A 26,202-nucleotide genomic window follows, 5' to 3' on the forward strand; every position below is an offset into this window, starting at 1 on the left:
TATCCTTGATGTATTGAGCCTACATTATTGTACGCAGAAAAAATATCAGGTTCTATATAAAATATTGACGTTTCGGAGTCTTGACACACGACTAATCGTTGGTCAAAATATGCAAAAACACACTAAGTGTTGCAAAAAAAAAGTTGGCCAATTTTTTTTTTTTAGTGCTCGCTATTTTACTGCGCTATACAAAAAAAAATTCTTGCAGTTAAAAACCTTTTGGCAACGATTTTATTTTCAATAAATCTAAACCCTAAAAATAAAAAACCTTAAGCTAATGACAACAAGTCTTCAAACAAAAATGGACGTCTATGTATATAGAACACTTAAACCTAAAGTTTACAAACAAAACTTACTTCGGGCACCTTTTCAACCCCTAAAATGACGATCCGAACGTTTACGTATCCTTGATGTATTGAGCCTACATTATTGTACGTTAAAAAAAAATATCGTGTTCTATATAAAATATTGACGTTTCGGAGTCTTGACACACGATGAATCATTAGTCAAAGTATGAAAAAAAACACTAAGTGTTGCAAAAAATAAAGTTGACCAATTTTTTTTTTTTTTGGTACTGTTTCTATAATGCAGTATTTTATTGCGTTATAGAATTTTTTTTTTAACTGCTTCTATAACGCAGTAAAATACTGCGCCAAAGCAGTTAATCGTTCTGTCTCCGTGAACTGCTTTAGAGCAGTAAATTACTGCGCTAGAAATACTTTTGTCACTTTTTTTTTTGTTGGGATATTTTGGTTCCACATGGTTTTTTTTTGAGGCACCGGACTCAAGACAGGTAACCGGCCGGATGTGACCTAATTATAATTGACAGATTGAATATTACTTATGTGGAATAAAATGTTAGGCTGGCCTGGTCTGCTATTTTTAAAGGAAACATGTGCTAATTAGTGGTTGGTAAGGACCAAAGGACGGCTACTATCCAATCCCTTTTTACTTAGTTGCTTATTTTTTCCCTATCACGTCTTTGATTTGGAAGCTCCAACATGCCTTTAATATTCTCTTTTGTTTTCCTCATTACACCTTTCAAATTAGATGTCGATAAAGGCGTCAAGAAATTGGAAGTGACCATGTGTCTCTTCCTTTTCTTCACATCTAAGTTTACTAAATAGATGAGTATTCTAGAGTCAAACTTTTAAATCACAGCATTGTATGTTTGCGTATATATTTTTGATCGTTATAGCAAAATGTTTTATTTATAGCAAAATGTTTTATAGAATGCATATAACATAATAGAAAAATTGATTATAAAAAAAAGTTAACTGTTACAATAAAATATTATTATAAGTGATTATTGTTATAGAGAGATCTGACTATACTACCTATGTTTTCAAAGTTAATTGTTCATTCCAATTTAAGAAGCGCATGCATGCACGTGTTACATGCCCATTATATTTCTTCTTAGTATCCTATGAGAATCTTAATTTAGGGGTTGTTTGGTCGACTATATATATCGACAATATTACTTTCAGCATATGATTTTGTACAAAATATATAATATCTAATGACATTTAAAAAGAGAATTGTCATATTGCTATTATAGTATTTTATTGGCAGCATAAGATAAAGTAATCTCCAATTAATTAATTGATGCAGTGTTTGGTTGGCGGTATTAAATAATCCACGTATTAAGATGTAAAACAATATATATATATATATATATATATATATATATATATATATATATATATATATATATATATATATATATTAATTAATTAGCAATACAGGAGTAAAATTATTTAAGGACAGAACTGTTCCTAAAGTAGGTAGTATTTCCTACAAAATATTCCTTGTGTTATTATATATTCACCCGTATAACATGAACCCCTTTTTTACTATATATTATGTTTTTCTTCAAAATCTCTTCTTTATTATTTGCCCCTTACATAATTCTTATATTATAATTCTCGTATAACTAATATAACTACCAAATCACCCCTTAGTTTTCAGTATCCTCTCTCTTTAGGGATGCTATAGATCTCAAATTAGTTAAGAAGTAAGTCCTGATTCAGTGGTAAGTTTGGTCAATCCAAATTAGGTCCACCAAAAGCTTGATGCATTATCCAAATCTTGGTTCACAAAAGCAGAATCCTTAGATCTTTAAGAAACTGATAAAAATTAGGATGAGGGCCAATGCACTTTGATTTAGTCCCTTTGTTAATAGTAGTAATTCTTCCGGTTCATATCATATGATGTTTTAGTTTTTATATTTAATTTCAATTAAATTGTTTTTTCCAAATTTATCCTTATTTTGGACAGGTGAATTATACCTAAACAAGATCATATTAGATAGACAACATTTAATTAATGATAATTTAATGAGAACACATTTTACATGTATGAGGGAGCCAAGACCAGGGTAAGGATAGTGGGAGGAGACTTGGAGCACTTCCCAGTGGAGATGGGGTTGCATCAGGGATCAGCTCTTAGCCCATTTTTATTTGCTTTAGTGATGGATTGTCTGACGCGGCGAATTCAAGGTGAGGTGCCATGGTGTATGTTATTTGCGGATGACATAGTCTTGATCGACGAGACACGCAGCGGAGTGAACGCTAAGCTGGAGGTTTGGAGACAAACTCTGGAGTCTAAAGGATTCAAGTTGAGTAGGACCAAGACAGAGTACATGGAGTGCAAGTTCAGTGACGTGACACATGAGCCTGACGTGGAAGTGAGGCTTGGTACCCAGGCTATCCTAAAGAAAAGAAGTTTCAAATATCTTGGGTCTATTATACAAGAAAATGGGGATATTGACGATGATGTCTCACATCGTATTGGCGTAGGGTGGATGAAATGGAGGCTTGCTTCAAGAGTGTTCTGTGATAAAAAGGTGCCACCAAAACTTAAAGGCAGGTTCGACAAAGTGGTTGTGAGACCGACCTTGTTGTACGGGGCAGAGTGTTGGGCAGTCAAGAGCTCTCAGGTCCAAAAGATGAAAGCTGCGGAAATGAGAATGTTGCGATGGATGTGTGGTCACACCAGGCGAGATAGGATTAGGAATGAAGATATCCGGGATAAGATTGGAGTAGCATCAGTGGAGGACAAGATGAGGGAAGCGAGGCTAAGATGGTTTGGGCATGTGAGGAGGAGAGGCACAGATGCCCCAGTGCGGAGGTGTGAGAGGTTAGCTATGGATGGTTTCAGAAGAGGTAGGGGTAGGCTGAAAAAGTATTGGGGAGAGGTCTTTCGAGACGGGACATGGCGCGAGTTCGACTGCGAGGACATGACCTTAGATAGGAGGTTTTGGAGGACTCAGATTAGGGTAGAAGGCTAGTAGGTAGTCGCTGTTTCGATCTATAGTCTATTGTCCTTTGTTTCTTGCTAGTATATGTTATTTCTTGTACTTCGATTATCTTATTTATACGTAGCGGCCTCTTCGCTCCCTTTTTCGAGGCTCTATTTTCACTTATTCGCTTTCTTTAGTTTCATTTGCATTTTGCTTTGAACTACTTGTACTTATCTAACCTTTCTCATTGTATTTTCTCTTAAGCCGAGGGTCTTTCGGAAACAGCCTCCCTATCTTCCGAGATAGGGGTAAGGTTTGCGTACACTTTACCCTCCCCAGACCTCACATTGTGGGATTTCATTGGGTATGTTGTTGTTATTGTTGTTGGTGAGTAAATTGATTACTGCAGTTACTTCTTTTATTGGATTGATGTGGTTGCTTTTTCTTTGAGCCAAGGGTCTCTCGAAAACAACCTCTCTACCTCCATGGTAGAGTTAAGATCTACGTACATTCTACCCTCTCCAGACCCCACTTTGTCAAATTACACTGGGTGTGTTGTTGTTGGTAGTGGTGATGAGTAAATTTCTTAAGAAATATGTCCAAGCTAAAAATATCATATAATATAGACCCAGTAGTTAGAAGGGACTATCTTGCAACATGTCATCATTATCTCCAACTAACCTTGACATTATTGCATAAATTGACATAACTTCCATAAACATAGTTCCAAGTGTACTCCTGATAAGTACAGTTAAATCTTTGATAAATTAATTGTCAAACTTATGTGAGATCCACAAGCTTAAAGCCTTTGAACTTTGAAGTGCCTCATTTAATTTCAGAAAACAATAGCACTCACAATAACTGCTCAGACCAGGAATAAAGCCAAAAAAAAAAAAAAAAAAAATTGAAATTTAAGCTTTACATAGCTTTGATTTTTTTTTTTTTTTGCCACTATTATTACACTGCGAGTTCATTTTTGCTCCAATGGTGCGAAATATTTTTGTCGCATAAGCATAGCATCCAGCCTAGATCTATAATTAATACAGTGAAGCAGGGAGAGAGAGAATTTATAATGTAAAAGGTGAATTATGTTCATTAGCTGAATTATATATAAAGTTGTGTTGTTAATTAAAAAAGTGAATGTGTTATAAAATATATATATGAATGTCCATATAGTCTAGGTTTTCCACATGTCCTAAATAAGAATAGGTACATGTACATTTGGTGGCATGTATGAAATGAAGAAAATGAAGCAAGGTACATGTACATTTGGTGGCATGTATGAAATGAAGAAAATGAAGCAACACAAGTTTTATTTTAACTCTTGGTGTTGTCATTGATGACTTCATCAAGAGATTTACCATCTCTATAAATAGATGGTTAAGTTCTCAATTTGTAAGTGATATCAACAAGAAGTGAAATATAATCTCTCCCTCCTTTCTACAAAGTTATTAGTTTGCTTCTCTTGTTTATTTCAATTATATAGTTTATAACACGTTATCAGCACGAGTCTCTAATATTTTATTTGAGTTTAGCCCATATCGGTACTACTGCCTTTGAATCATCCATGCCTTACTGAAAATCAAGGTATTGTCCTACCCATCTAAAATAATATACCTATGCAGAAGTTTTTGTTATTTAAGGGGTTGCAATTATAAATCATCCGGGAAATGGTTCACGACGGTGTATGTAATCAAGTATTGTTTGCAATTCTTCATGAGGTTTGGGTATCTAGTAAGTTATACTTGTATCTTATAATAAAAACGATTTCCATCACGGGTAAAGTGATTTGAGCCTTTTGCTTATTATTGTTGAATATTTTTAATTCACTTCTAATGTTACATGCTATGTTTATATATGCGTATGTCGTGATTATTTTGGTACTTGTTTTTAGAATGATCCCAGAAGTGACATTCATACTTCACAAGTCTAAAGTATCACTAAATTTATTTATATTTATGGATCATGATCACTGGAAGTGATGATTCATATATAGGCCTCCATATTGTTATTTATATTGAAAATATGTTAGAGAAAAATCTCTACATTATATGCATATCTCGATTTGCTCCTGAAGTAGCAATATCTTAAAAGAAATTTTAAGCTATCACAATTTGATATGCTTAAGGCCCGCACGTTCGATGATTGTGTTCCATTTTTTGAAGAATGAGAACTTTTGATATAAGCTAGAAATATAGATCCATTCCCTGAAGTGAATGTGATAATATATAGTAAAGCCTACAAATATAAACGTGCATTTGATTGTGAAAATATCATGATCCATCTCCAGAAGAGGTAGAATAATTGAAAAGAAATATTCTGAATATTATATGTTTTTCTCCCGAAGTACTAAACTCATAATTTTGCTCCACGAGTAGCAAACTTTGAATTCTACCCGTAAGTAGTAAGCCTATGTATTTTACTCCGAAGTAGTAAGGTTTTTAATTCTACTCCCCGAAATAGTACAACTCTGAAATCTACTCCCGAAGTAGTAGAATTCAGAAATTTACTCCTGAATTAGTCATCCTTTAAACTTTACTCCCGAAGTGGTAAAACTTGAAACTTTACTCCCGAAGCAGTAAAACTCTGAAACTTTACTCCTGAAACAGAAAGAATTACCAAAATATCTGAAGCAATGTCTTCTTGTGTTTGAGCAAAATAACGAGCCATTGATGAGCGTCGTATTTCAAGCACATTTAAATAATCAGGTTTCATTCCCCGAAGTGAATGAACAAATACCACAACTTATCTCCTGGAGGGATAAAATACAAGGAATGTAGATGTTATATTTTTGTGGTATGAAATTCAGACATTGCTACACGTACCTGTCGTACGTCGAAACATATTAAAGCATCATTCTAAGGAAAAAGGAAGCAGAGTAGGATGCTTTCTCCTATAACCACATTAATACATTATGGTTAGTTGTTATTGATTTCCTTGAAGGAAATAACAATTAATGTATCTCTTTATGAAGGATTTGATTATTATGTATTTGAGTTTAGATACAAAATACTTAGTTAATGATGAATCTCCCTGAAGGAGATGTTTGAAATATTGAAGTTTAGAATTCAATATTTATTTCGTGACACCAGTAGTGTCGAAATTTGCTTTCATGGTACCAGAAGTATTTAAGAAATATTTGGTAATGGAAATTAATGATCAAAGGCTTCAGAAGAGATAATTATTTATTTACAAGTATCATGACACTAGCAATGTCCAAATAATATCTGATTATGATAAATAAATTGAAGTCTCTTGAAGATGTTATATATGATAATACCATTCATCGTAGATCGTAATTGGTACATCGGAACATTGTAGTAGACCTGAAGTTTACTAACAATAAAATTGGTTATCATATTGAGACTACAAATGATCGGAATATTAAATATCTTCAAGTTACTATGGGTAAGAAATACACAAGTGAAATGTTACCCAAGCATGATGAGATCATATACCACAATAAACCAGAAGTTTATTGATATACAATTTCATGCAATAGTAAACCAGAAGTTTATTAAAATAAATAGCACTCGTCATGGTAAACTTGATGTTTACGGGTACAAATAATTTTATCAATTGACATGACCGTTTTGGTCATCCTGATTTAAATCTGATATGCTAATTGAGTATTCAAGACATATTGAAGAACCTAAAGATTCTTTAAGAATTTGTTTGTGTTGCTTGTTCTCATGATAAATTGATTACACCAGCTAATGTTGGGATTAAATTCTCTAAATTTGAAAAATATAAAAGGTGAATGTGGGCTCCTTCACCTGCGATGTGATGTCTTAAATAGATGCATCTATGAGACGGTCACATGTATGTTTATTGTCAACTGGCAGTTTGACATTTACGAAGTTGCTTGCTCAAAATGATTGAGTTGAAAGCATAATTTTCAGAATATGTAATCAAGACAATCATCTTGATAATGCTGATTTATATCTAAGTTGGCTTGGCATTAAATGCCTCCATAATATAGCCAAACCATTGCTTATGAGAACAGAGTTTCAGATGTTAGTCTGAGATATGATATATTGCATACAACAACACTTGTATGCTTCAGATCAATAAATTTTGATAAATTCTCCCTTCATATTTGGTTCAGGGTCAGGAACTAGATATTTCCATCTTTTAGCATTTGATGTGCGGTACATAATTAATGGATATATCATGATGCACACGGATGGATTTTCCCAAAGAAAATGGGGACATATGTCACTAAAATAAGGAGGAGAGAATAAGCGACTAAGAAATATGTTGTGAATTATCATCGGTATGATCCTCGGATAATTCAAGTCAAATCGGAAGCATTTGCCGACCCAACTATTTCATATTTCATCCGCAAAATGCTCCTAATGTCCCCGAAGGACGAGTCTACAGCATGCATGAAGCGTGGTAGATTAATCGGTTCCAAATGCAATAATCATTGAAAAGAAAGAGGAGCAAATGATCAATGATCATTATAAGGAGACAATGTGCTCTTGAAGAGCCTACGACATAACACTTTATGAAACCTTATGAGAGGTTAGGTACCTAAAAATAATGAAAGTGATGAGATCTCAATAAGTTATGTCACATTGAGAACTGATACAAATGATATATCGTCGACGATATCTTTGGTACAATATAGCGCAATATTGTAAAAGATTGTGAGGATCTAAATTCTACGTCTATTAAAGCATGCTGACGTAGAAATTATTATCAAGTGAAATGACGCATCTTGGTAAGCATAAAGCTTATTTGACCTGCTGTCCAGACACCAGAAGATGTCATATCATTTAAATAGAAATAGATGTTTTCACATCCTATATGAATTACTTGACAAAATTTATATGAAAATTTACGGAAGGGTTCAAAATGCTCGAAGCATATACAAATTCTTGGGAAACTTGTTTATAATCCTTAAATGGATTAAATGAATGTCCGAAATCGCCTTAATGAATATTTATTGACGAAGGGTACCAATAAGATCATGTTTACCCTTGTCTCTATATGATAATCGAACCTTTCATATTATTATGCAAGTTGGTGACTTGAATATTATTGGAGCTCTTGAAGAGTTTCCAAAAGCACTTGATTATATCTGCTGAAATGAGAAAAATGAAATGGTCCTGAAGTACCATATATTTGTGCAGTTGATGCATTTATATATCTTGCTATAACTACATGCATGATATAATTTACTCCAACATGGAGTTATTGAAATAGATCAACTGCATATTGCAAATGAAAGCCCTGACATGAATGTATTTGTCCTAACCAATACTGTCAAGTGTGTTGGACATACAGGGTATTCATCTGATCGACATAAGAATTCAATCCAGATGTGTTATCTATTTCCATGAAGGATTATTGTCATGACAGTCAAATCATAGAAAGACAACAACAGATTATGAAGCAAGTCATGATGTACTTGTCCTGATTGCAACAATATTATATGGCGATGATGCAACTCTATCTGAGAAAGGAAGATGCAAATCATCAACCAGTTCGTCAAATGATCATTTGACAGATCTGATAAAAGCTCTGTCAATCTCAAGATTTGTTGCATCATCGTCAAGAATTATGTGATGCTTTAATCAGGGGGAGCAAATACGCACTGTACTCTTTTTCCCTTGACCAAGGTTTTGTCCCATTTGGGTTTTCCTGACAAGGTTTTTAATGAGCGACTCTCAAAGCGTATTACTAGATATGTGTACTCTTTTTCCTTCATTAGGACTTTTTCCCACGGGGTTTTTTCCTAATAAGGTTTTAACGAGGCACGTCATCTATTAATGGTTTGAAGCAATTTGGGCGCATGTGGTATAACCGCCTTAGTGAATATTTATTAAAGGAAGGCTATACAAATGATGCAATTTGCCAATTTGTTTTTATAAAGAAAGTAATATCGGAGTTTGTTGTACTTGCTATATATGTTGAAGACATAAACCTTATTGGAACTCCTGCAGAGCTCAAAAAGGCAATTGATTATTTAAAGAAGGAATTTGAGATGAAAGATCTTGGAAAGACAAAATTATGCCTTGGTTTGCAAATTGAACATTTGACAAATAGCATTTTTGTCCATCAATCTGCCTATACAAAGAAAGTGTTCAAACGATTTTATATGGATGAAGCACATCCATTAAGTACTCGATGGTTGTTCGATCACTTGATGCGAATAAAGATCCGTTCCGATCTCAAGAAAAGAATGAGGAAATTCTTGGTCCAGAAGTACTATATCTTAGTGCAATTGGTGCACTAATGTATCTTGCCAATACCACAAGGCCTAGCATAGAATTTTCAGTTAATGTGTTAGCGAGACATAGTTGTGCTCCTACAAGGAGACACTGGAACGAAATTAAACACATATTGAGGTATCTAAAGGGGACTATCGATTTGGGCTTATTTTATTCTAGCAATTGCAGTCCCGATCTTGTTAGTTATGCCGATGCAGGGGTATTTATCGACCCACACAAAGCTAGATCTCAAACAAAGCTATGTATTTATTTGTGGGGCACCGCCATATCTTGGCGATCTACAAAGCGATCTATTGTGGCTACCTCATCAAATCATGCCGAGATAATAGCTATTCATGAAGCGAGCGGTGAAGTTGTGGCCGAGGTCAATGATACATCTCATTCGAAAAAAGTGTGGTTTGAAATGTGATAAAATACCCACAATTTTATATGAAGATAATGCAGCATGCATTGCCCAATTGAAAGGAGGATTCATAAAAGGAGATAGGACAAAGCACATTTCACCAAAGTTGTTCTTCACACATGAGCTCCAAAAGAATAGTGATATCAACGTGCAACAGATTCGTTCAAGTGATAATATGGCTGATTTGATCACCAAGTCTCTATCAACCGCAACTTTCGAGAAGATGGTGCACAAGATTGGAATGCGAAGACTCAAATACTTGGACTGAAGTTCTCATCAGGGGGAGTTAATACATGTTGCACTCTTTTTTCCATACAAGGTTTTGTCCCACTGGGTTTTTCTTGTAAGGTTTTTAATGAGGCAACCAAAATGTATATTATTAGAAATATGTACTCTTTTTCCTTCACTAAAATTTTTCCCATTGGGTTATTTTTAGTAAGGTTTTAACGAGGCATATTATCTATCAATGGACATCCAAAGGGGAGTGTTATAAAATATATATATGAATGTCCATATAGTCTAGGTTTTCCACATGTCCTAAATAAGAATAGGTACATGTACATTTGGTGGCATGTATGAAATGAAGAAAATGAAGCAAGGTACATGTACATTTGGTGGCATGTATGAAATGAAGAAAATGAAGCAACACAAGTTTTATTTTAACTCTTGGTGTTGTCATTGATGACTTCATCAAGAGATTTACCATCTCTATAAATAGATGGTTAAGTTCTCAATTTGTAAGTGATATCAACAAGAAGTGAAATATAATCTCTCCCTCCTTTCTACAAAGTTATTAGTTTGCTTCTCTTGTTTATTTCAATTATATAGTTTATAACAGAATGAACTTTGTCCAATTTGTTTACAACAGAATTTTTCAAATATGTTTTACTCCCTCTGTTCACTATACTTATCATGTTTCACTTCTCGAGAGTCAATTTTCCTAATATTTGAAGTTAAATTGAATTAGATTAATTTAATATTTTAAAATTAAAATTTAGATATTCGAAAACTATACAAAAAATGTTATAAGTTGCAATTTTTCTCATATTAATATGAAGAAAAGTACATCTTAAAATGTTGCTCAAAGTCTATCGAGAAACAAAACTTGACGAGTAAAAGTGAACGGAGGGAGTACTTTGTAAATTTATTATGTAAATGTGAAGAGATAATAGTCAAAATACCCCCCAACGTTTGACCAAAATGCCAACTACACACCGAACCTTTGCGGGGGTCCTATTACCCCCCTGGACAAATTTTTTCAGTAGCAAAATGGCCCTTTTTTGCTGATGTGGCAGTCCAATCTGCCAACCCCCAAATATTAAATGGCGGTTGTCCACACGCGCCTGGCCCACGTGCCACGTGTTTAATTTTGCCCCATTTTTTTATTAATTTCCCCCTTCCTCCATCCATCTACTCTTCTTCTTCAAAAAAAAAAAAAAATCTCTCAATTTTTCATACTCCATTTTTATTAAGGATCTGAAAACCCATACCCAATTCTCCTTCATCTTCATCAACATTATCATCATCATCATCATCATCTTCACTAGGAGTTGAAAAAAAAAAAATCACACCAACTTGCTCAAATCTAATCCAAACAAACCCAAATGTGAAAGGAAGCTTCCTAACACCAAATAGAACAAAGTTCATCCATTAATTTGATTAAACAATCAAGAATTTAGAGAAACCCATTTGGTGTTCTTCATAGCTTTCTCCAAATTCTTAGCAATGGAGTTTAATTTTCTCCCCAAATCAACTCAAAGAATTAGTGCTTAAATAACTCCAACCAAGCAACAAGTAGCAACTCCAAACAAGCAACTTCCAATCGATTTTCTTTAGCAAGATTAGATTTTTCATCCTTATTTTTTTCCGCATTTTTCCTTTTTCTTTCTTGATTTTTCATTTTTTTTCTTGATTTTCGTTTATGGTGGAAAGTTGTTCTTTAACAAGTTGTTCGGAATCATATGTGGATTTTCTTCGGTTGAGATTTTCGTTTATAATGGATATTATTTTGACAACAAAAAATGGGGATGGATATTAAATAGGGTGAAGATGAAGATGAAGATGAAGTAGCCTAAAAATGGAGGGAGTTCAAATTTTATCTACTTGGCATCATATGTGGCACTTAGTTGGCGTCCAAAACAGGTCGATGCAGATTTTTAAAGGCCGTCACGCGTCAATCGGGCGGTGTATTCACGCTCTCGCCACATCAGCAAAAAGGGCCATTTTGCTACATCGAAAAAATTTGTCCGTGGGGGTAATAGGACCCCGCAGCGTTCGGGTGTAGTTGGCATTTTGGTCAAACGTTGGGGGGTATTTTGACTATTATCTCTAAATGTGAACGTGTGTGTATATTGTTGCTATAAAGGATGCATTTCAACAGTATATCAGAAATAGATGGATATTGCAGGTCTACATTGTTAGATAAGTCGACAAGATATGTATACATTTGCAAATTTAATGTTTGTCACTTGTGTATATTAACATACTAGTTGCAAGGGATCCGTGCTAAGCCCGGGCCCAAACTCAAGATAAAAAAATATAGTACTTTCTTCGTTTGAATTTATGTGAAAGTGTTACTATCTTGAGGTGTCAAATAATTTTCCTTTGATTATAAATTTCTCGAATTTTTAACAAATATTTTCAATCATTAGTTATGTTGATTTTGTAGTGCTTTTTGCGTAGCTTTAAAACATGTAAATTTTATTTTAAAACACTTGAAGAATCTATACTCGAATTAATTTAAAAAAAAATGGGTTGACCCTCATACTCCAAACACCTTCATATAAATTGGCCCTTGTCGTTTGATTATCTCCATGCCGCTTCCACTTTATCGATCCAATCAGCTTGTTTAGTTCTGATTTTGATTTTGTTTGTTGAAAATTAGTCTTTTCCTAGTTTGTTGAACAATAATTACACGAAAAAGTTGTCATGAAAATTAATATATCCCGACTTGTGGGATGTTGAGTTGGTTTCTTGTACGGTTTTGAGCATTCCTTACCTTATGAGCTACTTTTTAATTTGTGATCGAGTTAGACTCAAGATATATTATAAATGAGTTAGACTCAAGATTTATCTTTTATAATAGGGAAAAGGTCAAAAATACCCCTCTACTTTGGAAAAAGGACTAAAAATATCCTCCGAACTTATTTTGGGTCAAAAATACCCCTCTCATCCTTAAAGTTTTTAAATATACCCCTGTCTTGATGGAAATTATCCCCCAAAATAACCCGAAATTATTTTTTAAACCCGCTCCATCATTTAAACCCGACCCAACTAAATAATAACTCATAAGATCTCCTTATTCCCCCAATTCCCTCAAACTTCAAAGCTACGTATCGGGGGAATAAGGAAATCTTATGGGTTATTATTTAGTTGCAGAAAAGAATGAGAAAGAATTAAAAAATAATTTCGGATTATTTTGGGGGATAATTTCCGTCAAGACAGGGGTATATTTGGAAACTTTAAGGATGTGAGGGGTATTTTTGACCCAAAATAAGTTCGGAGGATATTTTTAGCCCTTTTTCCAAAGTATAGGGTTATTTTTGACCGTTTTCCCTTTATAATATGGTATCAATGCCTCCTTCTCAATTCTTAATTTATTCGATGTTGGGAACACTTCAATTGACAGGTCTGAACGTGTTATAGAGTTAAGTTGTCTGACATCAATTATGACATGTGAAATTAGTCTCTATAGATGTTGTTGGACAAACCTCCCCATAAATTAAGATTCAGGAGTCATTTATTAACAAATAGTAATTGGTTTCAATTTTTTTTCTAAAAGCATTTGTATTGTAATATATTAATAGTCGTCAATACCCAAAAAGAGAAAAACGAATAAAATCAAGAGTGGGGATAGAGCAAAGAACAATGATGCAACTTATTTGTCACGACCCAACTAGGGGCCGTGACGGGAACCCGATACTCGTACCGAGCACCCCTTACCTATCATTGTACCTGTACCTCTTAACAAGTCGTATGAACAGTGCCCCTTTTTTTTCCAAACTAAACATTAACATTAGCCACGTCATTATAAACATAGACCAGTTAGGCCTATCACTTTATACAAGACAAGTTAGATGCCAAAATACCACATATTTAACTATACATAATCGTTCCGTACATATAGTCGTACGAGCCTCTAGACATAATACACTTATACATAGAAAGGGCCGAGTATATCATGTATCCGAAAATATATACACAAAAAGTCACGGGGCATGAGGCTCCCGAACAACCGGAGCATAGTAAGTGCATAGCATAGTAAAGCTCTTAAGGATCAAACCGAACAATGTCGGCGCGCCCATGAAAGCAGCGCCCACAAGAAGGGGCGTCGCACGAATAGTGTCCCGAGTATGTAAGGCATGAATAGTAATATACGAGAACATAAATCATGCATAATGACATAAAAAGAATTACAACTCAAGTCCCGGGATAGAAACATAACCGTATATATATAGGTGCCCCCGGCGATGCCGTGCTTTCTTAACTTTCCTTACTCATTTATATATATACATAAATGCATAAAATATAGAATATATATTATATTGCCGAGGCGTCGTAAACGATCCATTTAACCATAAATATGCACATCCGCGTCCGGGCATCCCGCGTCGGGACGATATCAAGTCATGTAATGCCAACTATTAGTGGATAGCGTATATAACGCTCGCCATTACCTCCCTTTTTCCCCATAAATATATGAAAATTTCATGTATGAATATCGGCGTCTATAGCGCCCATGAATATATGAAAATTCCATGAATAAATATCGGCGTCTATAGCGCCCATAAATATATGAAAATTCCATGTATGAATATCGGCGTCTATAGCGCCCATGAATATATGAAAATTCCATGAATAAATATCGGCGTCTATAGCGCTCTGACTCTGCTATTATATAGTATACTTATACCATGTTCATTTATTAGCGCGCATATAGCGCTCTGATTCTGTTATCATTATCGTCGTAGAAGTATTCTCATTAAAGTAGTTACAACACTTATTGTTTAATAATCAAAGCACTAAAGAAAACCTGAGAACAGTGGGCCCACCTCGAGTCAAACGAGGTGGCGTGCTCAACTTACCTATAATACGTGTCATGACGTTACCTATAAGGGCCTTAGGGTAATCGGGTCTTATCCTTGCACGTTCTAGAATATTTAGACACTTCTTTCACAATTCAAGTACTTTTAGTTCACTCTTACTGAATGAATAGTACCTATTTTCAATCGCGGATTTCTAGAGTTAGGAAAGTCCCGAGGCGCGAAATCAAACCTATACGTCTAAGACATGCCAAGAAAGGAAGGGGAAACCTTACATACCTCTTTCGCCTCTTTAGCTATTCCGAATTCGCGTCGCAATCTCGTCAAAATCTGCAAATTGGTCATATTTACCAAAACTCTTATTAGGGTCCTTAGAGTTAGAATCTTAAGGGAAACACTTGGCTACCGAAATTTCGGCAAAGACTTCCTCCGTAAATATACCATCCTCAACATTCAACATAGCCAAATTCTCAACAACAACAATCGGGAATTCAACCCGCCAAACTAGAAATCATAATGTCGCAACCATATTAACAATTTCCAATTTCAACCCAAGATACATTCTAACAACTTAATCAATATACTACTTCCATCAAGACCTTTCAACTCCAATGAAAACAATAACAACCTAATAATTCATATACCAACAATATCATACAAGTCTCATTATCTTCCATGCATGCAAGAACATTATATTCAATTCAAGCACTTCAATCACAAGCCTCCAACTTCTACAACTTTACAAAATTATTATGCGTTCATTAGTAACATAGTATCCACAATACAACAACAACCAAAACACTAAATAAAATTGACTCATTTCCTTCCATACCACACCACAACCACACGGCTAACACCATATACATGCACAACTACAACCTCTTCAAAAATCATTCAATTTCCATTATCCACTTAGTATTCACAATAACAACAACCATATACTAGGTAAAATAATTAAATCATCATTTCCATCCACACACATATACATCACACCCCACAGCTACACTTCCATCTTTATGTTCCATATGAGTTTCATCCATTTTCATGCACCACAACATCCACAAATATCCATAACATACAAAGAAGGATGAATTCTTACCTTTTTCCTTAATTCTTCACTTGGCTAGAATTTGCACCTATATGAATATAAGCTTCCTTACTCCACCAATCACCCCACTTTGCTTAGGACCCTTCAAGGAGTTGTTTGGCTAGAAGAAACAAGTTGGAACTCTTCTCTTTTCTTTTCTTTTTTTTTTTTTTTTTTTTTTTTTTCTTTCTCAAAGTGGCCGAATGGCCATGTCTCCTTTCTCCTTCTTTCTTTTGTTCTTATTTTCTCTTGAATTCTCTAGAAAATTATGGAATAAGATGACCATAAGTCATCTTTTAAACTCAAGCCTTAATTCCCATATGGGCTTGGCCCATTAAGAAGGAGTTGGATGGCCAACATGGCCCAACTCAACACAAGCCCACTTTTTTTTGTCATCCAATTCATGAAAAATTATTTTCCAAGTTCCAAATTTACCCTTCGTCTTCCTCCATAATTCCACGAGACGTATTGCGAATTTTCCTTTATGCCCTTGACCTTTCTTAATAATTCCACTTCTAAATTTTTCATAAGCAACTCGTATGCCAAACAAAATAAAATGTGGCCTTGCTTATTGTCTTCCCGCGATTGTCTTGAATTATCCGATTGCATAAAATGCGGGATATAACATTATTTATCATATTGTTTTCCTAATATTGAGATCGTGAATCTTGGAGATCCACAATAAAAATGAAAATTTAATCATTGATCATCTAATCTTAGGTCATGAGGTGCTTCTATCATGTTTTAAGATCGAGATAGAAAATTACCACATTACTTAAGTCTATTTTTAAATGTTGATCATAGATCAAACACCCAGAATACAATTATTGTTTTACCGCATAATTAATTTAATAGCTTGGACACATTAAGAAATTAACTCACTCCTTCTTGATTAAATAAAAATTATTTACTTCAAACTAAATATAAAATATCTAAAAGTATTCCGATAAGGGGCCAAAAAGATCCTTAAGTAGTTGGACTACACACCAATTGTAAAAACCCATGCGACATTGGGCTTCATTACTACTATCCCCAACTTTTGTAGTCTCCTCACATGATCTTTTTTTTCTTTTTCTTTCATTTCACTTTACCCCTAATTGAAGCTTTAATTACCTTAAAAGTTATCACCTATTTTGATAAATTTGAATAACTATATGTGCTTTTTAATACGACAAAGAGTGATGATGTGTAAAAGGTGATAGTGACACTACAAAAATCTATATTTCAACCAAATTTAAATGTTTTTATCCATTTTACCCCTAATTGAAGTTTTTATTATCTTGCAAGTTTCACCTATATTGGTAAATTCGAATAACTATATTGACTTTTTTAATGCTACAAGGAGTGAAGATGTGGAAAAGGTGATAGTGACACCACAAAAAATCTATTTATTCAACCAAATTTAAAACTGATCAAAAAGTTCGTTGTCTTTCTTTTATGTGGAAATGATTATCTTCATTGAACACCATATGTAAGTCCATATTCCTCTTCCTATACTTCTCCATCAATATCCTTACAAGATGAATGACTTCTGTAGTTGAACGTCCCTGCATGAATTCAAATTGGTTCTCAGTAATAGATACACCCCTCTACACCCTTATCTCCATTATTCTCTCCCAAACTTTCATAGTGTGGCTTAGCAGCTTGACACCCATATAGTTGTTGCAATTATGAATATCACCGTTGTTATTGTATAATGGGATCATTGTACTCCATCTTCATTCTTCAGACATTTTTGACGTCACAAAAATGACATTAAACAACCCAGTTAGTCCCACCAAACCTGATTTACATGCGCTCTTCCAAAATTCTGTGGGGATCTCGTCTGGTCTTTCGCTCTCCTCAAACTTTATACCCCTAAAATATCCAAAATCTCGACAAATCTCAGAGTGGTCTAAATTAGGGCTGTTCACAGTTTTGGTTAAAACCAAAACCAAACCGAATAAAAAAACTGACATTTGGTTTGGTTTGGTTTTAAATTTGAAAAACCGATAATATTTGGTTTGGTTATGGTTATAGTAAAAAATAACCGAATAAATAACCGAACCAAACCGATAATTATATACATAAAATTTATAATTATTTATATGTATAATATTAGCTTTTCATAAATAATTAAAGATATTTTATACTACCTTTTAATTATTAATTTAATTTTGGTCTACTTATTTTTAAGGCCCATGTCTTAAAAGAATATGTCCAACAATCCAAGCCCAACTCTAATAAGTCGTAAGCATAAGGGTAAAAGTAAAAACCCTACTATCTCTTTTCATTTTACATTTCTGATTTCTGCTCCAGCCTAAGAACAAGAGAAGCAGAAGCTCACGTTTCTCACAAACTCACAATCATAGACTCACAGTGAAGGCTCAAGAGCAACCTCAACTCCTCAAGTACAAGACTGTCAAAGTTTGAGAAGGTTTGTAAGAATTTGTTTCGAATTTTAAGTTGTTTCCTTTTTTGTTTCGAATGTTTTAGTTGATTTTAAGTTGTTTCCTTTTCTGTTTCGAATGGTTAAGTTGATTTTAAGTTGTTTCCTTTGTTAGCTACTTGATTTTAAGTTGTTTCCTTTTTCTGTTTCGAATTTTTACCTTTATTTTTTCTTGTCCGAATGGGTCCTAAACTTCTAATATTTTTCAGATGAAAATGACAGAGGTTGAAGATTTGGAGGTTCCTAAAGATAGTTCAGTAACACCAACATCTGCTGTAACTCAAGCACATGGTAATGCTCCTAATACTTCTTCCGTGCGTAAACCTCCTAAAAATAAAAAAATAACTATTGCTTGTAGTCGAGACCCTAGCCTTGGGGATAATGGTAGAAGAACATCTGAAATTTGGGATCATTACACACAGTTTACTAATAAAATGGGGGAATTGAGGGCAAAATGCAAGTACTGCCCCAAAGACTTGGCTTGCCCTTCTAATTATGGGACTTCTAATCTTTGGGGACATTTGCTTAACAAGTGTGAGAAATACCCTTTTAAGACCATTGATAGGAAGCAGACAACACTCAATATTAAACCTATTAAAGGAGGGGGGCAAGGAGGTTTGGAAAAGGTTGTTTATAATGTTGTCGAAGTTAGAAGGGCCATTGCCGAGTTTGTTATAATAGATGAACAACCGTTTAGAGTCGTTGAGGGGGAAGGCTTTAAGAGGCTAATGGTGGTTGTTTTGCCTAATTTTGAGTTACCTTCTCGCATTACTGTTGCTAGACAATGTTTAAAAATTTATGAAGAAGAGAAACAAAAGCTTAAAAAGCTTGTTAAAGATCAACGTGTTTGTCTCACTAGCGACACATGGACGTTAATCCAAAATTTGACTTATATGGTCATTACTGCTCCTTTGGATTGATGATCAGTGGAATTTGCAAAAAAAAAATTCTTAACTTTTTTCAAACTCCAGATCATAAGGGTGAGACAATTGCAAAAGGAATTGAAGCTTGTTTGTTAGATTGGGAGATCGAGAACATATTCACGGTGACACTAGATAATGCATCGTGTAATGATCTTCCGCAATCGAATACTTGAAAGGGAGAATTAATGATTGGAATGGTGTCATCTTGGGAAATGATTTTTTACACGTTCGGTGTAATGCTCGTATCTTGAATTTGATTATAAAAGAAGGATTGAGTGAATAAAATGAGTCCATTTCTCGGGTAAGGCGTCTTTGTGAAATATGTTAAGTCTTCTCCTACAAGATCTGCTTCCTTTAAGTCATATGTTGAGAAGGTAAAACTAGACACCCATGGCCTTTTGAGTTTGGATGTTGAGACGAGGTAGAATTCTACATACGTGATGTTAAATACAGTTGTACAATTTGAAAAAGCCTTTTCAAGAATGTATATTGATGATCATAAGTACTTTAACTATTGTCTTGAATTGAGTGGAACGGCAGTGCATCCATCTTCGGAAGATTGGAAGAATGTGAAAGTATTTCTCAAGTTTCTTGAGATTTTCTATAAAACCACTTTGAAGTTTTCGAGTACTTTGCATGTTACTTCAAATTGTTTCTTCCATGAGCTTTTTAATCTTCAAAGCATAATTGTCCAAAGTATTCGAATTGTAGTGATTCAATTTTTTTGATATGGCTAGGAAGATGAAAATTAAGTTTGATAAATATTGGGGTGATTTTGAGGATATGAACATGTTGTTATTTGTTGCCGTTGTGTTGGATCCTCGCTACAAAATGAAGTATGTGAAGTTCCTTTTTAACAATTTTTATGATCCTTTGGAGGGAAATGGAAAGTCTACTAAAGTGATGAACACTTTATCTCGCTTGTATAATCATTATAAGAATTCTATTTCTGGGCCTTCTAGTGAAAATATTGGAGATCAAACTAGTGTGATGAATTAAATTGGTGCAATGAATAGTTCTGATGTGTGGCAATCGCAATGGGAGAAATTTCTTGAAGATGAGAATGATGTTGATAATAAGTCTGATCTTGAAAAGTATTTGATGGATGATTTGGAGAAGACTAAGGATTTCAATATCTTGACTTGGTGGAAATCTTCATCTGAAAGATATCCTATTGTCTCTAGGATTGCAAGAGATGTGCTTGCTATTCCTACATCTACTGTTGCCTCGGAATCAGCTTTTAGCACCGGTGGTCGGATACTTGATTGTTATTGAAGTTCTCTATCGACAAAGACGGCTGAAGCTCTTGTTTGTTGTCAACAATGGTTGCGGTCAACATCTAAAGAATGCAACCTTGAAGACCTTTTAGAAGAAATTCAAAAACTTGAGATCACTGAAAAAGGTAATTTTACATAATTAACTATATGAATATTTGTTTCACTTGCTGCAAATTACTATCTTAGAAAGATAGTTGTTGAAACTTTGAGCTTTCTATGGTATTTTAGCTAATTGTTGCCACTTTAATATGTGTTGCTACACTTTAACAACTCTTTGCTACATTTAAATATGTGTTGCTACATTTAAATATCTGTCAATGAAGTTTAAGTGCAGATTCGATGTATCAAGAATATATTCTTTTAATTGGAAAAAAGTGATACGACCTCCTTCTTTAGATATATAACATGTTCATTAACTTCTGGTCTTATTTTGGATCTAGTTATTTGGATTTTGAAAGAAAAAACATTTATATATTTAGACTCTGCATAAATGACATCACTATCACAAAATTGATAAGTAAAAATTATGATAAGAATTTACTGAAGAATATCATGGTAAAAGAATTTCACATGGACTTTGAAAATATTCTTTAGGGCAGTGGAAGAATGAAAGTAAGTCAATATAACTTTATTATCTGTAGGTAAACAAATTTTTTCACATACAATGGCTTGGGAAGTACATTTTCCTTTAGGTGAAAAGGAGGAAAAAGCCTCTTTCTCAACATGTTGTGTTAAGGTAGGTTGTATAAGGAAGACTCACCATCAATTCCTTTTGCGTTACTCTGCATTCTGTTGTTGTGGAGGATTATTTTTCCATTTTGAACCTAGACAAGAAATGAGCTCAAACTCAGAACTTACACGATTGGAGCATCCAATAGTTGGCATTTTACTAAATTGTTGCACTTTAAGTTTTGGGGCAAAGTTGCTGCTATATTTGTTGGCTGAGCTGCTATACCTTTATGTTTTTAGACATTTAATGCCTAATATCGTGATTTCTTTTGCAGATTCTCTGGGCATTGTTTTGAGCATTGATTAGTTTGGAGCTTAAGCTAAGGAAGATGGTCGAAGTACTTTTGATTATATTCTGTATTCTCTAGTTAGTTTAGTTTAAATATGTAATTTTTTCATTTTAATGGACAAAGTTGTTTGTATTTTGGAACCTCTGTTTGACTTGTTCTTTTGAATCTAAACTGTGTTGCAAGTTTGGTCCACCTGATTTGCATCAGCATGTCTTTCCCTCAATATGCAGCAAAGTTCTCCCTTGTGGGCCGTGAGGAAAAAAGAGCTTCATAAGAAATTTGAAGAATGTAGAGAGAGAATATTTGAATTGTCACAGCTAGTCATAAACCGAAAAACCGAAACCAAACCGGTGGTTATTATTTTACTTGGTTTGGTTATGGTTTTAGACATTTAAAAACCGACTAAACTGGTTTGATTATGGTTTTAACCAATAACCAACCCAAACCGAACCATGAACACCCCTAGTCTAAATCACCCAGCACAATATTCTTGTCCCCCTCTTCATTCAAGAGTTTATATAAGTATATATGTTTGCTATACATAACACGACACTCTGTGCCTGTCTTCGTGTGACCGAGTGAACTAACTAGCTGGCTGAATCAACATGTGATATCAAACATACTAAATGCGGAAATAACACTGACACATGCTAATCTACTAAAAGTCTGACTGAAATATCATAAATGCGAAAATATTGAATAAGTCTGAATAAGTAGCCGACAAGGCTAACACAAAACTGCTAAACATCTGACTGACTGGACTATAGTCTATGAAGCCTCTAAGAATAATGAAGTCTGACTATTTACCGGGACAAGGCCCCCGGCATACCTAACTGACTTGAAATACTGTAAAGTGTAATAACGCCCCGAGGGAACTGGGCCTCACCAAATAGCTGGTACGATAATCCTAGCGCTCTTAATCGTCAACCTGTAAATCGTTACCTGCATCGTGAAATGTAGGCCCCCGGGCAATAAAAGGGGACGTCAGTACATTTAAATTGCATTGGTATGTAAAGCAACTGAAAGAAAGAACAGTAAATACTGAAACTGAAACTGAACTGAACTGAAATAAGGAAGTAAAGATATGAATACTCCCTGTTCTAAATGAGGAACCACCTGTTTATCTGAGTAAATAATCTGCGGCCTATATATATATATATATATATATATATGCACAAGCTGCGGCCTCAGGCCCAAGTATACGTATACATAACTGCAGCCTTAGGCCCAATAATATAAGTGTTCATCATTAAGCAATTTACATAAAAGAACTGAGAATCATGTTGAAAGATACAACACTGACATGTCGAGCAATGATTCACTCATATGTGTATTCATGAACTGATTATGAGAACTAAAGCTTTAACTATTTATAAACATGCTGAGTATTCTAGACTGAGACTCATGGGTATCAAACACAAGTCTATATTGATTACGTACTGAGCTAACAACATTCGGAATGAAAGTCAAGAATGAACTATGAAACTAGAGAATAGAAGTTCTGCAACTATTCAAGGAACTAAGCTTAACTATATTTCTGAGGCAATTGGTAACGTTGTAAACGAACGTGGCGTAGGAAGAATCATTAACATTCCCAAACGTAGAGAGTTAGCCGTACATACTTTAATTCCGGCCTTTGAGCATAATAAAACGTTCGTCAACTCTTTCAACTTTAATCTATAGCAACATAAGTCAAAAGGATTCCATATTAGCAATAATATCCATGCTTTGGTCACCTAAGCATTTTATCAAACACTTGGTTGGCATAAAGCTCCACAACCTTCTTTAATGGTGTTTCCCTCACCCAATTCTCATTCTATTACTTCTAGGTGATTCTACAATCTCAATTAGGTGTAATTAACATCATTCTCCATCACCCATATGATTACAACAATCTCAAGTCAACAATCCAAAACCCTACTATAGTTCGTGTAATTCTCTTTACTAAACCCATTTACTCCTCTCCCAAGAACTCATCAATTCACTACTATGAATGATTAGAGAGTAGATCATTACCTTTTGAAGTTCAATCCTCTTGAATTCGAGTTCTAGGGTTTCCACGTCCAACAATTATGTTCTAATCACAACTCTATCGATTAGAAGGGTTTACTCAAGTTAGAAAGAATTAGGACTTGAATTCAAACTAGAGTCATGATAAAACTTACGTTGGACGGTTCTTGAGGCTTAGGACTTGTTCTCTCCGACCTTAGGATGATTTTTCGTAATTAGGGGTGTTAGGGAAATAAACCCCAAGCTTAAATATAAGAGAAAACACGAAAATTTGACTTTTGACCAGAAACCCGACCTTTTTTCGCGATGGGCCCATAATGCATGGCCATTGCGGGACCCTTTTCAGGTCCCTGGTCAGAGAGGGTGTTTTTGGGTGATTTTCCCGCCAAGCAGAAGCATCGCACGCCCTCTCAGGCGCGGCTTTTGTCGGTTTTGCATAGTGTTTAGTAAAATGGGCATAACTTCTTGTACAGAGTTCTGTTTGGGCTCCACAATATATCGTTGGAAAGGTGTTTCAAAGGGGTAAAACTTTTATGTTTTAAGTTTTCTCAAATTGTCAACGGATTTTCACGAAATTGGGCTGAAAGGCAAACATATAAAAAACTAAGCCGATTCTATCGAATCTTAAGCACCTTATTATTAGCCATGTTGAGATGATCATATCTCCCTGTTCTGATCTTTGATAGGCCTGTTCCTTGTATGGTTGGAAAGGTATTTCCACGTACTTTGACTTTCATTGAGGGTACTTTCCCATATTCCCAACTAATCAAGGGGTTATAGTTTCCCGAAGTAGGCTTGTCAACCATTTTCGGAAAGCGTTCAAACCTTCAGTTTTTCCACTAAAACTCTAACGATACGAGTCTAACCTTAGTTCTATGATACGGGGTGTAACACTATCTTTGTTAAATGTGTGCATATCTTCACTTGGTCCAGGTCCTGGACCCTCTTCTCTCTCGCCTTGGCGAGCTATACAACTTCGTATCCCCCTCTTTGTCCAGTAGTTCTTCATATAAGTGTTCAAACGCTGCCGTTCAAACATTTCCCCTCTTTACCTTCTTGTCTTTGCTCTCCACTCACTCCATATAAGCATCATTCTTGGCTTTCACTTTCCCTTTGGTGTGCTCCATTCCACCACCAATCCCCTCGATGTCAACTAGCGTTACCCCTTGAGACCCTCAGCGCCTCTCTAGCTACTTCCCTAATGTATTTCCTTGTCCTATCTCACGTACTGTTTGCATCTCCACTACTCCCCCTGAACCCCCATCTCTACTAACTTCTCCCCCATCTCCTGAGCTCTGAAAGCATCCAAGCCACCCCATTTGATCCTTGATAGGCCATATAGAGCCCCATTCTTCTTCTTCCTCTTCCACTTAATCTCTAAATTCATTGCCACATAATATATATATATATATATATATATATATGTATAATTATATATAACTGTATGTATGTACACAACATATAGGGGTACGCACATAAATCGAACGAAAATAAAATTAATATATTGTACAAAATATTTCAAAACAACATAAAATCTAACAAAACCATCTCAATTATTATAAATGTACTCTACGTTAAAGAATTTGAAAATCATAGTATTAGAGTATCGTAGAACATCAAAAAGCTTGTATCTCAACTACTACACTTGCACTATTGTCACACCCCTTTTGGCCCACAAAATATAATGTGTATGTTGAGTTCAAAAGGGTTTTCAAATCGAAAGTGATCCAAATGTGTTTCAAAAGAGATCATTTCAGAAATAATAAGAGTCGCCACTTGACAATGGCTTTCGGTGTGCCAAGTCACCTAAAAAAGTAGTTATCCCTTTAAGAACAGGTTTGACTCTAAAACAGATCAGCGATAGATATTCCAGTTAAGGAATTCTGTTGATCGAGGGGAAGGTGTGAGGCATTCCTCGAGTCCTATGGTTATAGAACGATCGCTTTAATTAAATCATATTGGCTTAAATAGAAACTCAGGCAGGTAAACTCAAACAACACTCAAGCATGCGCACAAGAAAAATTCAAAAATAAAGTCTGAATTATTACAACCCGAAATAAAAGAAAAATGTGAGAAAACAAACATGTACTACCCTATGCTAAACTATACTAAGCTATCCCCGACATCACAGGGTCTTCTCCACGAACGACCTTCAATTTATTTATTTTTTTAATTTTTACCATTGATTTTCTTTCGGGACATTCCGAGAAATGAATACATGATATTGAAAGCGATTAAAATAAAAAAAACATACAAGCAATTAACAAACCTAAAATTTGCCTACCCAACCCAATTTCCAACCCAAATCATTTCATTAATAATCAACATGATTCAGTTAACTCAAGTCACTTGGTATCTTCAATTCGTAAAACCACCATATAGAATCGAACGCACAAAATTAATTCCCTTAATGAAAAAAAATCGAATAACTGATTCAAGCTCAACCATACTAATTTAATGAAGAGTGAAAAAGAAAGCAAGCCAACCACATCTTAATAATACGAACGAAACATAGCAATTAATCAACCACAAA

At 34.7% G+C, this 26,202-nt stretch overlaps 1 protein-coding gene and 1 long non-coding RNA gene across 2 annotated transcripts; both read left to right on the forward strand.

Moving 5' to 3' along the window:
• The first annotated feature begins 9,848 nt into the window (after window positions 1–9,848).
• Window positions 9,849–10,151, forward strand: LOC132038110 (uncharacterized). Its single transcript, XM_059428834.1, has one exon. The coding sequence runs from the start codon at window positions 9,849–9,851 to the stop codon at window positions 10,149–10,151; it is 303 nt and encodes a 100-aa protein (XP_059284817.1).
• Window positions 10,152–17,934: 7,783 nt separating this feature from the next.
• Window positions 17,935–22,118, forward strand: LOC132037274 (uncharacterized). The gene is made up of 3 exons (XR_009409817.1): window positions 17,935–18,731; window positions 20,557–20,765; window positions 21,645–22,118. It is a non-coding gene; the product is annotated as an uncharacterized LOC132037274 (long non-coding RNA).
• Window positions 22,119–26,202: the final 4,084 nt, after the last annotated feature.

The sequence above is a fragment of the Lycium ferocissimum genome, chromosome 11 (genome assembly GCF_029784015.1).
Source record: "Lycium ferocissimum isolate CSIRO_LF1 chromosome 11, AGI_CSIRO_Lferr_CH_V1, whole genome shotgun sequence".
NCBI lineage: Eukaryota > Viridiplantae > Streptophyta > Magnoliopsida > Solanales > Solanaceae > Lycium > Lycium ferocissimum.

Bases quoted from the DNA above. Each gene is read 5' to 3' on its own strand.
- LOC132038110 (XM_059428834.1), top strand. From the start codon at position 9,849: ATGATACATCTCATTCGAAAAAAGTGTGGTTTGAAATGTGATAAAATA.